A 14,712-nucleotide genomic window follows, 5' to 3' on the forward strand; every position below is an offset into this window, starting at 1 on the left:
TTGAAAAATTTTTTTTTCTGCCAAAAAATTTCAGCACCTAACCGATTTTTTTTCTCGAAAGTGGGTGGGATTTCGGGGGTATGTGTAATGACCAAAAATGATTGTAATTGACCCCTGCAACCGAAAATAATTTTTCCAAAACGATTTAAAATTTTTTAATTTAATTGTTAATAACTTTTTAACGAGACCTCAGTCAAGAAATTGATATTCTTGATTTTCGTCTTATTTTGGCCTCTAGAATCCCCCATTAAAATTTTTATTAGAATCCCTCAGTATAATTTTATTTTTCATTGGACATGTCTTCTATGGTTAATTTACACTCAACAATTGTTTAAAATACCACTTAGAAAAGTATGGAAGCTGCGAAATCCGTGCAATAATTTTTACGTTAATTATTCTTTAAAATCATATCTCACATTTTTATCAAAAAATTTCGCTCGTAATGCAAAGAATGAGACTTTCAGCATATTATTATCGCGTTGTTGAGTGCAAATCCGTAAGAATTTTGTTTGTTTTCATCAGCTTACGAAAACAAAGATCGCGCGATTTGCATTTGAAAGCAGCGTGACAAAAGCATGTGACTCACCTTTCGGTTGGTCCCGTTGAATAACTGGAAGATTCTTCGCCCGATTCAACACTGTTGAAAGAGGTGCAGTTCATCTTCCTTTCCTCCCACTGTGACCGAACTTCGTCTTGCACCCTTCGTTTCAATTCTTCGACTCTTCGTCTCTCTTCCGAAATTACTTGACTACCTGTAACACAAACATGGTAAAGTTCTGAATGAGATTGGTACGAGAACATGATTAACAGTTGAAGAATCTTTACTTTAAACAATTGGTATTCGAAATTGTAATGTAACAAGTCGAAAACAATCACAAGAAGCAGAGAACCAACCTACTGTATAATACAGGAATTGCATTTCATTTATAAAGACCAGTATTTTAATTATTTCGATCTTCTTTACAAACACGTACTTCTATCTCAGCCCTATAATAATTTTTTTTAAACATTTTACCTACAAAGTTACCTTCACTTATTTATCCAGTAATGTTATCAAATATTTCAGAGAGTATATGTAATAGATTTAATAGGTGTTTAGGGGACATCATTTCGACGAGGAAATCTTTTAACGCTTAAATTCATGTTTAAGGTCCTCTTCAGGATAAAGAAGACGAAATAAGAATATGCTAACTTGTTATAAAAGATAGTGGAATATTAGATAAGATGTTTCTCTAACGTAATTTTATTAGACCTTTCATAATACACAATATAATAATAATTAATTTCTTAGAATATTTAGATCAACTAAGGAGAAATAAAAGATGTTCATTGTTGGGTGCTCTTAAAAATCTCAGAAAGGGAAAAAATTTTTTCTATTTTAAACTAATACCTCGTCTTTTTATATTTATTTATCAATAAGCAAGAAAACTTCGATTAGCTTTTGTATATTTTGAAGGTAGAAGGCAGGTAACACGTTGAAAGCTAGATTAAATCATAGGGATCGCTATCTAAAATGTTGGAAGACCATATGGTCACTAGCACATTGATTTATTTAATCTTTTGCGTAGGTCAGATGATCCACGCAAGCTTTTTGAAAAGGTTTTCCTAACGCTCAAGGTATTATTATATATTTTAGAGTTGTAAATACAGGGTGTTCGGCCACCCCTGGGAAAAATTTTAATGGGGGATTCTAGAGGCCAAAATAAGACGAAAATCAAGAATACCAATTTGTTGATGGAGGCTTCGTTAAAAAGATATTAACAATTAAATTAAAAAATTTCAAATCGTTCTGGAAAAATTATTTTCGGTTGCGGGGCTCAATTACAATAATTTTTGGTGAATAGACCTACCCCCGAAATCCTACCCACTTTCTAGAAAAAAATTCAGTACCGGCGGAACTTTAAACGTTAATAACTTTGTAACGAAATCTCGATCAACAAATTAGTATTTTTGATTTTCATCTTATTTTGGCCTCTAGAATCTCCCATTAAAATTTTTTCCAGGGGTGGCCGAGCACCCTGTATAAAAGTTTATAGGACCTACCTTGTTTTGCTAAATGAAGCTGTCGATTTCTCTCAATTTCCTTGAGGGACTCGATAGTTTTCCTTCCTAAGCTGCCCTGATTGTTTACAATTGGTGAGTCAGTGGTGACCCTGGAGATCCTGTCGAAGTCTTCCCTACTCGGAGAACGTTTTTCTTCAGTGTTCTCCCGTGAATTTTGTGCCAATTTCGTCAATTCGTCGTTTATCGCTCTAACTCGGTTTCGTCCCTGACAAATTAAATAAAAAAATATCAATAAATTGTAAAATACTATTCATTGTATCGTACTCTAAAATACTATGTGGTCCAAATAAAAAGTTACAAGTTGCTTTCTCAGAAACCAATGAAGACATCGACTTAATCCTTTTTAGATGGATAAGAGGACTCTTTAGATTTCTTTTAATGGAAAGTGGTACTACTTTTTTGTTATTTGGAAGCTTTTGTCAAATTGAATTTTATTGGACTACATGGTGTACATTGTACGCTATAATTAGAAGTTTACTGACTTCTTCCAACCGCTTCAAATGCGCCAGTTTCTGTCTTTCTAGACTTCTCGCGTCCTTAGTTGCTGTGCACTTTGCCTCAGATCTTTGTGATTCTAAATGACCCAACCGAGCCTTCCTGGTTTCTATCTTTGTCGTCAACTCGCTCAAGTATCTGAAAATTATATTTTGCACACGTTAAATACGCTGAAGTTTCTTCAAAATAATTATTGATATTAATAAGTATTACAAAAATTTCATAGAGAATAATTGGATGTTGATATATTGTAGATTAAACGATTAAGTAAAATTCTAGGTGTACATAACAAGAACAAAATTATAGAAAATTATAATTTTTTCTCGATGATGAAGGATATACTTCACATGCAATAGTTGAAGTATATGATGTTAGTTATATGACAATGATAACAAATTAAAAATTTTACTGATTTCTGTAATTGATTCAAAAATTGAAAACCGCAAATCATATTAAATTAAGAACAGTACAGTCGAATTATATTAAAAATTTTAATTCTTTAAAAAGGACTAGTTGAAAAGTTAAAGAAGTGGAATGAAAACCATTAATTATAATAATATATGTATATTTTTTTGTACCTTTCGTAAGTTAATGACTACGAAGAGAGGTTTATAAATAGACAAAAGGCCATGACTTTTTAATTCATCGGACAAATTAAATCAACTTTTCAATGCTCAGCAAATTAAATAATTAATAGCGATTCGATAACTTTTTGGATTAGTTTTACGAACATAACAGGTCAAAACTATGGGATCGTGCGTTTGTTATAGCAGAAATTTATTTTTAAACTTAAATATATTTTTATTACCTATATTTCCTTTCATGAAAACAGTAAATTACATATATTATTGATCCTTTAAAAATAATAATCGAATTCTTATTCATTTTTAATTTGGATCGATACAAAATGTATTTCTATGCAAAGATTTTCTCGTAATACATTAGTCAATGCAAAATGTAATCAGAAAATTATTATGTTATGATTCAGCATTGAATCAGAAGTTATCAATAATTTAAGAGAAATCATTACTCTTGAAACTCCCTTTATCTGTGATTATTCTGATATATGTATATGGCTTTTTCAATCGAATATAAATATGCAAACATGACTTTTTGTAAGCTCATAGCTCCTTATTCAGAAGTTAAGATTCGAAAGCAGAGACCTTGAATATTCTTTATTTATTTTTAAAGAATTGGCTAAATTTTGAAACCAAAATTGATCAGATTCTTTTAATAGCAGAAAATGCAGTATTACCTGTTCACATAATTTTTAGTCTGCATTTTTCTTATTTTTAATTTTCTCGCGACAGTTTTTAAAATTCAAAAATTATTTAATAGCGTGCTGAATATTTTAAGAACGCCCTTGCGTAAATGTCTATTAAAACATTTTCGACCCAAAGTTTTGAGTCTTCTTCAATATATAAAGAAATGATAAATATAAATATAATATTAATATAATATAATATTGTATATATACTAAAAGGATAGCATTGATCTTAAAAAAATTCAAGATCACTTTAATATCTTATTACAAAGACAAACATAAGAAAAAACGGATTTCAATCGTCTCGCGAAGGCTTTCAAATGCAACAAAATCCATTAGAAAATTTTTTAACAAAATTAATAAATAATATTTTAGATAATAGCTCTTATCGACTCAGCCTGTATATATTTTCATTTCGAACTGACACAATTCTTCTTCTACAGTCGACTTACCTTTGTAATTCTTCTCTGGTTGCCAGTTTACTAGCTTCCTCTTCAAGGTGATGGAACTCTAAGTCTTCGAAGGCCTTTCTTTCAGACTCCAAGATGTCTTGCTGCGCCACGAGTTTCTCGGTGATACTTTGTTGCGAGGCTTCGTCCATGCAGTTCGCCAACTCTTCTTCCAAACGACCGCAAACCTGCTGAGCTCTCTGAACTCTCAACTTAGCATCCGCTTGCAAATTCGCTTGCGTCGTATTGTCCTCGGCCATTTGTCTCTCGAGCTCGTTGATCCGCATTTGTATCTTTATCTTTTCACCTTCGTCCTGGCTGAGCTTCAACGATTCCGATTCGTACTCCGCAGACAACAGTGCCTTCTCTAATTCGAGCTGAGACAGAAACACGAATTTAAACTTATTGTTAGACAACCACACTTTCAAAACACTTAATTTATACAAATGAGCTTGAGTCGAATAGACAACTGAGCTATCTTATCTTACACACCTGCTTTACATTTTGCTTTAGGAATTTTTTTTTATGAAACAAGGAAATGAATTGCATCGTTCCTACTTGGAAACGTACGATGGACGCGCGATAAACGACGACTGAATGAGAATATGAAGGATTGGTATCACGAAGGAGAGGGACTTATCGCGAACTGCAAAAAAGCAAACAAATATTAACTCGAAGACAAACTTAGATAAGAGGACGAGACTTACGTTACCGATTATCCTTAGCAGCGAATGTGGTTTATCTTCAAACTCGGAATCAGCTTGTATCAGTTATTTCGCGAATAAAAATAAAAATAGTCTTTAAAAATAACCCTAAATCTCTTCGTTTACAAAATAGAATTACAATTTTATCTCTTAGGATGTTGCAAATATTGTAAAAGTCAAGGACGACTTAAATTGTTAATGTAAAGTTTCCAAAGTAGAAAAGTAAAACTTTTATATTGTTTACTTCATCGTAAGGCTGCTTTAATCGGATCCGCAAGATTCTTACGATAAAAACGACGTGAAACACGAACATAGTTAACTGAATATAATAATTGTCAAAGTGACAATAACGTAATAAGTTAAAAACTTAAGGTTTTTATTCTTGTTCCAAAATCATTTTATTCTAAATTGAAAGGAATTAAAAATTTTAAATCGTTCTTTAATTTTTACTAATATCAAACTACCCCAAGTTATAGTTTTTAAATTCTAGAATTATCATGATTAATCTTGACTTTATACAAGCTTATTCAAATCTTATTCAAGTGGACATTATTATTCAAATATAATACTATAATTAAATAAGAATACGTAATCAAGTTTGTTTAAATAATCAAGTATGCTTCACCTCAAGTTATTTAAATGAACCGGTTTTTTCTTTAAAGTTCTAGAATTATGATTATTTTTGATTTTATGTAAGTTTATCCAAATCTCATCCAAGCATACTTGATTATGTATTCTGACTTAATAATAGTATTATATTTGAATAGTCAAGATTGCTTAAATAATTGAATACTTGATTTGATTTAAATAATCCAAGCTTAACTCGGTTTGTATTTTCAAATACTTGGACACATCTAGTTTGTGTACATTTGTGTACATTTAACCATTTTAGAGATACAGCTTTTCCCAGTTACGCGGGACACTTTGTACCACAATTACCTGCGATCTATTAATTAAATCTCACTTGCTCTTACACTCCAATCTACACAAAGTCGAGCAACAACCCGAAAGACATTGCGGTATTCAAGGTACTGACCTCTCTGCTAATTTCTTCTTCTTGAATCTCGATATCCGCTACGCTTCTCTTCAAAGCATCCATATTTCCTAGGATATGCACTTTCTCGTTCTGAAGGAACTCTATGTACTTCCTTCTGTCCTCCTCCTCGAGTTCCTTCCTCTCTTTGTCGGCCTTGGCTTCGTTCGATTTCGCGTTATCCTTCTCAGAATTATTTTTCTTGGGAATCATACAGATCTCTTTGGACTTTGAAAGCATAGACAGTTGCTCGATAGCCTCCAAGAGGTCGTCGTTCGATATCGCCAGCTTGTTCTCTATCATCTCGCACGAGTTCGAGAGCTGGCCATTCTTCTTTGGCATGGAATGATTTTGATTATTGTTCTGCGCCGTACCGATCACGACGTTCTCGTAAAGACTAACGTTCCCGATTGTCGGCGTATTGTCGTATGTTCGCGTGTTGTTCGGCTGAGAGTTGATTCTCGTTCCGTTCAACTGGATCGTCCCGTACATGGACGTCTCTTTCGTCGAGTCGTTAACTTGCGCGTAGCTACCGTTATTATTATTGTTCAATACCGAGTTGTCGATCATCGCGTTCTCGTAGCTCGAGACACGAGCCTGCGAGATCGAAGCGGAAAAGGTATGGTCCCCGTTGCCAAGAACGTTTGGCCACTTCGTCGATTGATTGTTGTTCGGTGTGGTCGACTGCGGATGATCCTGCACGTTTATCGTTTGGTACTCCGCCTGGCTGGTCTGATTTCTACGATTGCTCGGCGAGTTGCCGTTTTGAAAAACGATTTTCGAATTTTGCACGCACACGTTCTCGTACGATGCCGAGTTCGACTGCTTCGTCCCATCGAAGGAGAAATGCGGCTGGGTTTTCGATGGACTCTTCGGGCTGTCGAAAGGAGAGCTGTAGCCGAGTCTTTTCTCGCGTGGAAGTGAGCCGTTCGTTTTGATTCTGTGGAAGAAAGTGAGAATGCATTGTAATATTTCAAATCGAAAACACGCGAATTTACTATTGAACAACGAGATGTTGGCACGCTACCCACAAGCTAAGGGAATCATCACCTTATTCCCTCCACTGTTTACGTTCTTGGCTTATTTAGGGGCTTGGTTTGCGAGAGATTTACCCATTAATATCCAAGAATTTAGGGTTTAGTTTGTAGGTAGTGTGCCATCATCTCGTCTCCCAAGAATATGTGATATGTCAGAATCGAGAAATCTTGATGTTTCGTCATTACTAATATCTATTTTAATTAATTTAACTGTTCAAGGTTAGATAAGTAACAGCATATAATTATACCACGATTTTATATCTAACAAATACTTACGTTTTTGATTTTTTCTTTTCAATTAATATTAATTTCTTAATATGTATAAGTTTGGTATAATACAAGAGTATTATTGTTGTATCATTTTGAAAGTTTCCACGGTTTCTGTTACGCCTGACTTTAATGCTAGATATTTAAAGTATTATACAAATATGGTCGACGAAAGTCTACATAAAGATTTAAATATAAATTATATACGAGACTACATCAAACAGTATGACAAATTACACAAAAATAAACTGTAATCCCATTCCAATGAACTGGCTAACGAGAGTTTTATCTGCTCATAACAATACCTTATTTATCAGAATTACTAGAAGGCTCCCTCTAAGACTGTTGTAGTTGAAAAGGAAAAATAATAAAAAACAACGCGTATTTTGGTGAAGAATATGTAGAAATTTCAAAAATATTCGAAAAGTTGTACCTTGACCCCAGTTCTCACCAAACTGAGAAAACCCCCATAAAAATGTTACAATTTTCAAACGACCATAACTCCTACAATAGTGAATATATTTAAATGAAACTTTTTTCTAAAGTAGATCTCATGGATGCCCACAAAAAAGTATTAGACAATTTTTCTATAGGGCATCAAACAAAATGACTAAAAATCAAAAATGAATTTTTAAGCAAAATCGACAGGGGGTAGAGGTGCCTAAATTTTTCGTCGAAAAAAAAAATTTCAAATCGTTCTGAAAAAATTATTTTTGGATGCGGGGGTCAATTACAATCATTTTTGGTGAATACACATACCCCCGAAATCCTACGTACTTTCGAGAAAAAAATTCTTTACCGAAAATATAATTTCTGGCCAGGAATGTTTCGTAATTTCATTTACTGTCTCACTTTCTCTTGTGTTCATTTCTGTAATCTATTGATAATGTTAAAAGTTCTAGAACTCCAGAAAACTGATCAATTATCCGTCATATTTGATTGTCCAGCATTGCCCCAGTCTCGAGTATGCCGGATAATCGGAATTTTATTCTACTATGTAACGTGACGTAAGTGTAGGAGTTTCTGGTGGGAATTAAACGGCACGAAGACCTACTCCCCTTGCTTTTGCGCTGTTCAGTTTGTAGGTGCCTAGCCAACAAGTCATCTCACTATGGTAGGAGTTAACTTACGAATCAATCTAAACTTTTATTAGGTTGAGTCACAAGTAATTGCCGGTTCAGATAGTGGATCATAAACTGTTTCGGAAATTCCAAACGACCTGTAATTCGTTCTCGCCGTTGTGCTTACCTTATTTTAGAGGGTTGAACAGTGCAGAAATAGCAGCGGCAAGCTCAGATCAAGTATTAGTACAATTTTTCGTGTAAGTGAAATGGAGAAGTCAAAGCAGCACATTCGTCACATAATGTTATGGGAGTTCCAATCTGGTAATAGTGAAAATGTGGTAGCAGAACATACAGTGCAGAATTGGTGTGCTAAGTTTCGTTTAGGAGATACCAGTTTTCAAGGTGAACCTAAATCGGGACGGTCAACGGATATCGATGACAGCATTTTGAAAGTCCTAGTGAACCAAAACTCACGTCAAACAATCAGAGAATTAGCAGACCAGTTGAGGACAACCCAAGATTAGGAAAAGTCAGTAAGCTAGGCGTATAGGTTTCGCTCAATTTGTCAGAAAAAGTCTATCTGGCTATGAACAGAAATGACCCATTTTTGGACAAGCTGATTACAGGAGATGAAAAATGTGTCATGTACAAAAATGATACTTGAAAAAGACAGTGGGTAAATAAAGATAAACAACCTCTGTCAGAAAGAAGATTCTTCTTTGTGTATGGTGGGACCGAAGAAAAATAATCAAAAAAAATTACAATAAAAATGACCAGCACTCATCAATCGTAAGGGCGTCTTTTGCATTGTCTTTGCATGCTTTTGCATGACAACGTTAAACCACGTACGGCAAGAGTCACCCAGGAAATAATTTTGGAACTATGGACCGTGCTATCTCATCCTCCTTAGTCACTGGACCTAACCCCCATAGATTACCATTTATTTCGATCCTTACAAAATTCTTTAAACAGACAAAAATTCAATAGCGACAACCATGTACAGGAATTCATTCAAACGTTTTCTCATCAAATCAAGCTGATTTTCTTGCATCAGGAATTGCTAAGCTACCAAATAAATGGTAAAGGGTTGTATTTAATAATGGAGGATACGTTTTAGACTAAGATGCTGTGGAACTTTTAATAAAGAAATTGTTAAGAATAAGCATTGCATGCATGTATTTTGAATGAAAATTTGTATCCATTGGTGCAGTCCCCTCAGTTGCAAAGGTAAGTACTACCTGAGGGAAACACTCGTTTATTGCACCCCCGGAGCGTCTCAGTTTTCTTTCCGAGCCTCAACTCAGTTAGTAGGAGATCGTCAAGCTAAGAACAGCATTTTCGTTTTGTAAAACTAGATTAATTAAATATATACTTAGGTCGAAACTCTTCAACAGAAATAAAGTTAGTGCGAAAAAACGGCAATTACTTATGATTCAACCTAATACAACATCCCACGCTTTTGCTTCGTTCGCAGCACCATGGAACGCAACAATTCACCTGTTAGGCTGCCTTGGCTTTTCTACGGTACTCTGTCTCTCGTACTCAGCACACATGGCAAGGATCTCTTCCAGTCTCAATTTCTCCTGTCTCTCCATCTCTTGTTCTCGCAGCCTATCCTCCTGCGCCTGTTTTCTCTTGTACTCCGCTTCTCTGCGTTTGTTCTCCGCGTCGATCTGTCTTTCGCGCAGTTCCTCCAGCGAGCAACCGCTCCCCATGCTGGGCGTCGGACTCTTCACGCGATTCAAAGTCCTCTTTGGCTCGTTGTACTTCGGATTACGATTGAACGCCGGACTCGGCGGTTGTATTCTCTTGATATTCGGATTCGAGCCGAAATTCTGACCGCCAGTGACGTTCCTCAGACTCCCGCCGCAATAATTCCCGTTGCTAGGGCTGTTGCAGATGTTGGGATTCGAGCTGAACTTGTCCAGCTGAAGGTACTCGGTCGTGGTGGTCTTCGAGACGATCAGACTCTGGCTCATGTCGTAATCCGGCGTGTTCAGCTCGTCCAGACCGCTCGATCTCTGGCAAGTCATGCTTCGCGACATCAGATCCCCCTGATTGGCAGTGTTCTTTTCGTTGTTGTTCTCGCGGTAGTACGGTTTGTAGGTCTTCAAGTAGGATTCCGCGGTGGAGTACATTTGAATTTGATTGTGGTTCGCTGGCGAGGCGTTCTGATACTGAAGATTCGGGGTGTTGGATCGACTGGGCGTTCGTATATCGGATCGTTGGCGGTTCTCGTCGATGCAGTGATTCGGGGACGAGGAGGCGAAACAGTTCCCAGGCGAGGACACGTTCATGAAATGGCCGGAGGAGGACGAATTGAACGACGGTGTGTTCGAACGACTTCGATCCAAGTTGGTCAGATTCTGCAACGGGGAATTGTTGTTGCCGTTCTTCAGGGAGACCAAACTGGAAGATCTAGAGTGGCCGAGTATTTGATCGGCGGGAACGTTCGTGGTGACAGCGCCGGCTGGAAAGACTTTCGGCGAGACGCAGTTGTTTCTATTCTGTTTCGCTAGCATCTCGAACTTCGTCAGCTTCCCGAGGAAACCGATTTCGTCGTCCGAGCAGGAATTTCGCGGCGATTTTCGCGGTGCAACGGGAGGCTTCCTTTCCAGATGATAGTTCTCTTGCAGCTGGTTCTCCGGCAGCGAAAAACTTATCGGCGCCATTGAGATTCTCGAGTGTGGCAGAACCGATCGCAAGTGCTTCGCCTCGGCCGGATGATTGAAGCGCATGTAATTCGACCTTCCGATCGACAGCATACAACCTGAAACGACAGATTCAATTATGAAATCAGGAGACAATTTTCAATTATCGAAACTCTTTTCAACCCTTTGTTGCGTCATCTGACTGACTTGGAATTATTAGGAACGCAAGATATAGATCCCAATGAAATTCGTTGAGGAAATTTTGTAGGTTTTTTGTGTTATGCTTGCATATGGCGATATTCAGTAGCTCTGGGAGTTCAGTCACTCATCGTTTAGCTCGATTATTAAGGGGGTAGTCTCATGTGAGGCCTCAAAAAAATCAATGCGTTTCTCTCGAAATGTTACTTTCTTAACTGGCGTAGATAAAATCTCAAAAACTATACCTTCGATTGCTTTGAAATTTTTACACGTTGTTCCACATACTAATGGCTCTCGTCCATACCAAGATTATATTTTTATAATGAGTATATCATATACTTTTATTAAAAAGTTTGCGGAAGAGATGACAAAATTTTGCAATTTTTAATTTAAGCTTTCAACATTTCGCCAATTTTCAACATAAATTAATTATTTTGCTACGGGCGATAACAGGAAACCTACCGAATAAACATTTTTTTGATTTTCTTTATTTAGTCAACCTTGAGAGCTGCAATCACCTACGCCAGTGTTTAAACTCATGTTTATTGTGAAAATTATTGAAAAATTTATTTTGTATTCCTAAAGGATAGTTAAGTGAATTGCGGAAATAAATTATAACGTTAGATGTAACATTTAGTTAGAAAAAATTAATAAAGATGATTAAATTTTGCAACGTACACATGAGACCACCCCTTTAAGGGGGTATTGCTGTCTAGATCGCCATTTTTTCGGTCTTTTTTGAGATTTTTGTGGTTCGATAGTAATATAAAATATTATTTATTCAGGTTTAATAAACCATACAGTGAAATTATAAAGGTAACGAAGAAGAGATGTTTTATAAAACGGTCGACCAGTACTCCAACATAAAGCGTCATTGTGCGGCCATAAGCGTGCCACAATTTCTTTTTTTTAATGATAAGTAGACCATTTTATACTGAGATTTTGCAGATATATACAGGGTGTTCGGGCATCCCTGGGAAAAATTTTAATGAGAGATTCTAGAGATCATAATAGGACGAAAATCAACAATACTAATTTGTTGATGAAGGCTTCGTTAAAAAGTTATTAACGTTTAAAGTTCCGCTCGTACTGAATTTTTTTCTAGAAAGTGAGTAGGATTTCGGGGATAGGTCTATTCACCAAAAATTATTGTAATTGATCCTCGCAACCGAAAATAATTTTTCTAAAACGATTTGAAATTTTTTTTTCCGTCGAAAAATTTCACACCATCTCGAATTTTTTTCTCGAAAGTGGGTAGGAATTCGAGGGTATGTGTAATGACCAAAAGTGATTCTAATTGATCCCCGCAACCGAAAATAATTTTTACAGAACGATTTGAAATTTTTTTTTTCGCCGAAAAATTTAGGCACCTACCCTACCCCCCTTGTCGATTTTTCTTAAAAATTAGTTTTTCATTTTTAATAATTTTATTTGACGCCCTACTGAAAAGTTGTCTAATACTTTTTTATAGGTACCCATGAGCTCTACTTCAGAAAAAAGTTTCATTGAAATATATCCACTATTGTAGGAGTTATGGCTGCTTGAATAGTGGACCATTTTTATGGGGGTCTTCTCATTTTTTAGGGTCAAGGATCAACTTTTCGAATATTTTTGCAATTTGTACATATTCTCCATCAAAATACGCATTTTGCTTTTTTAAACATTAAAATCGTCCAATCCGTTCAGAAGTTATGACGTTTTAAAGATTCGCATGAAAATTCGGGCAAACATTTCTGGCCAGAAATTATATTTTCGGTAAGGAATTTTTTTCTCGAAACTGAGTAGGATTTCGGGGGTATGTATAATGACCAAAAATAATTGTAATTGCCCACTGTAACCAAATATAATTTTTTTAGTATGATTTGAATTTTTTTAATTTCGTCTAAAAATTTCAGTACCTACTCGAATTTTTTTCTCGAAAGTCGGTAGGATTTCAGGGGTATGTGTATTCACCAAAAATGATTGTAATTCAGCCCCGCAACCGAAAATAATTTTTCCAGAACGACTTGAAATTTTTGAATTTAATTGTTAATAATTTTTTAACGAAACCTTCATCGATAAATTGGTATTCTTGATTTTCGTCTTATGTTGGCCTCTGGAATTCTCCATTAAATTTTTTCCCAGGGGTGGCCGAACACCCTGTATATTCATCTTATAAGTACAGTATTTTCTTCACCAAAAAATATTAAAAATTGTGGGAGTTATAACTTCTTATATAAATGCGTTTGTTTAAACTGGCATCCATGATATTTCAAAATCTAGCAGACCGATTGACATAAAATTTGGAGAGAATATTCAACAGGCGCACCTTTATCGCCGGGACTAGAGATTTTAAAAAATATTGCGTTTTAATATTGTTTTCAATATGCTAAAGACAAAAAGAAAGGTTAAAAAATAGAAATACAAAACTTGAAGTGCAGCCATTCCTTTATTTATCGAGATTTTTACTTCTGCCTAGTTCCTGCTATAATTACACCCTTCCTAATGAAGATAATTTAGCACCCTCTGTTTCAGATTAGCGGATCGGCTGGAATCATGGAAGCCAGTGGAGCACCTTTTTCAGAAGAACCATAAAACAAGAAGTTATAACTCCCACAATTTTTAATATTTTTCTATGAAAAAAATACTGTATATGCTTATAAGATGAATAAATATATCTGAAAAATCTCGGTACAAAATAGGCTACTTACCATTAAAAAAGAAATCACAAAAAAGGCCGAAAAAATGATAGTCTTAACCGTTTGCGATTCTATGTCGAGTCCAACTCGACTTTTTGATTAGTGTTGTATTTTCTCATAATATTATGATTCGATCCAAATATTTGACAATTATTTCGTCAATATTTTAAATATAACATGATTAAGACAAGATCGGATCGAGTTGTGTTTTTATTACACTGTTAGTTCGAACGAAGACTGTCCTTGTTTGATTAGCAACGTTTAGACGGTGTATTGAATATAATTATTCCACGTTTACAAGAAAAACATGATTGTCCAGTGTGCCGTGAAGTCCAAGAGAAAAGAAAAGGAACATGTTATATACAAGGTGTTGAGAGTAGTAAGGGCGAACTCAGCAACAGCATGGTCAGAGAAAAACGTGTTTTAAATATTTTCTTTAAGGGCGAATTTAACAAAAGGTTTTTGTTCTTTATTTTACTTCCATGTATTAGTAACTATTATATTTTTATTTTTGTAGAGTTTGCTACCGTTACTACCCTTAATACTTCATATAATAAGGAAAAAGAAAGCCTGAGCTGTACCCCATGTGTGTCATACGGTAACTAACTATAAATTATGATTAATAATAAAATATATTTAAGTAACTTATTGCTATATTCATATTAAATATATTACTTCTTCTTTCATTCTTTTTATAATTTTTGAAAAATAAAATAAAATTCCTGCAATACAGGGTATATAAATTTAAGAAAGTCCCTAAGAAGATGGTGTGAGCACGGAGAAATATGTGGTAGGGATGAGACGAGGA

General features: G+C 35.3%; 1 protein-coding gene across 4 annotated transcripts in view; it reads right to left on the bottom strand.

The window, feature by feature from the left end:
* The window catches only part of LOC143341138 (uncharacterized), a 230,344-nt gene that overhangs the window by 60,902 nt on the left and 154,730 nt on the right, over positions 1 to 14,712 (bottom strand). For all 4 annotated transcript variants that reach the window (XR_013079561.1, XM_076763830.1, XM_076763828.1 and 1 more), the window contains exons 4-9: positions 9,875 to 11,147; positions 6,013 to 6,949; positions 4,276 to 4,649; positions 2,547 to 2,697; positions 2,040 to 2,269; positions 587 to 748 (exon numbers count right to left, since the gene is read on the bottom strand). Coding sequence is in view for 3 of the 4 variants with exons in the window: in XM_076763830.1 (XP_076619945.1) it covers positions 587 to 748; positions 2,040 to 2,269; positions 2,547 to 2,697; positions 4,276 to 4,649; positions 6,013 to 6,949; positions 9,875 to 11,147 (3,127 nt within the window). In the remaining variant the exon portion in view is untranslated. The remainder of the gene's footprint in view (positions 1 to 586; positions 749 to 2,039; positions 2,270 to 2,546; positions 2,698 to 4,275; positions 4,650 to 6,012; positions 6,950 to 9,874; positions 11,148 to 14,712) is intronic.

Source organism: Colletes latitarsis, chromosome 4, assembly GCF_051014445.1.
Source record: "Colletes latitarsis isolate SP2378_abdomen chromosome 4, iyColLati1, whole genome shotgun sequence".
Taxonomy (NCBI): domain Eukaryota; kingdom Metazoa; phylum Arthropoda; class Insecta; order Hymenoptera; family Colletidae; genus Colletes; species Colletes latitarsis.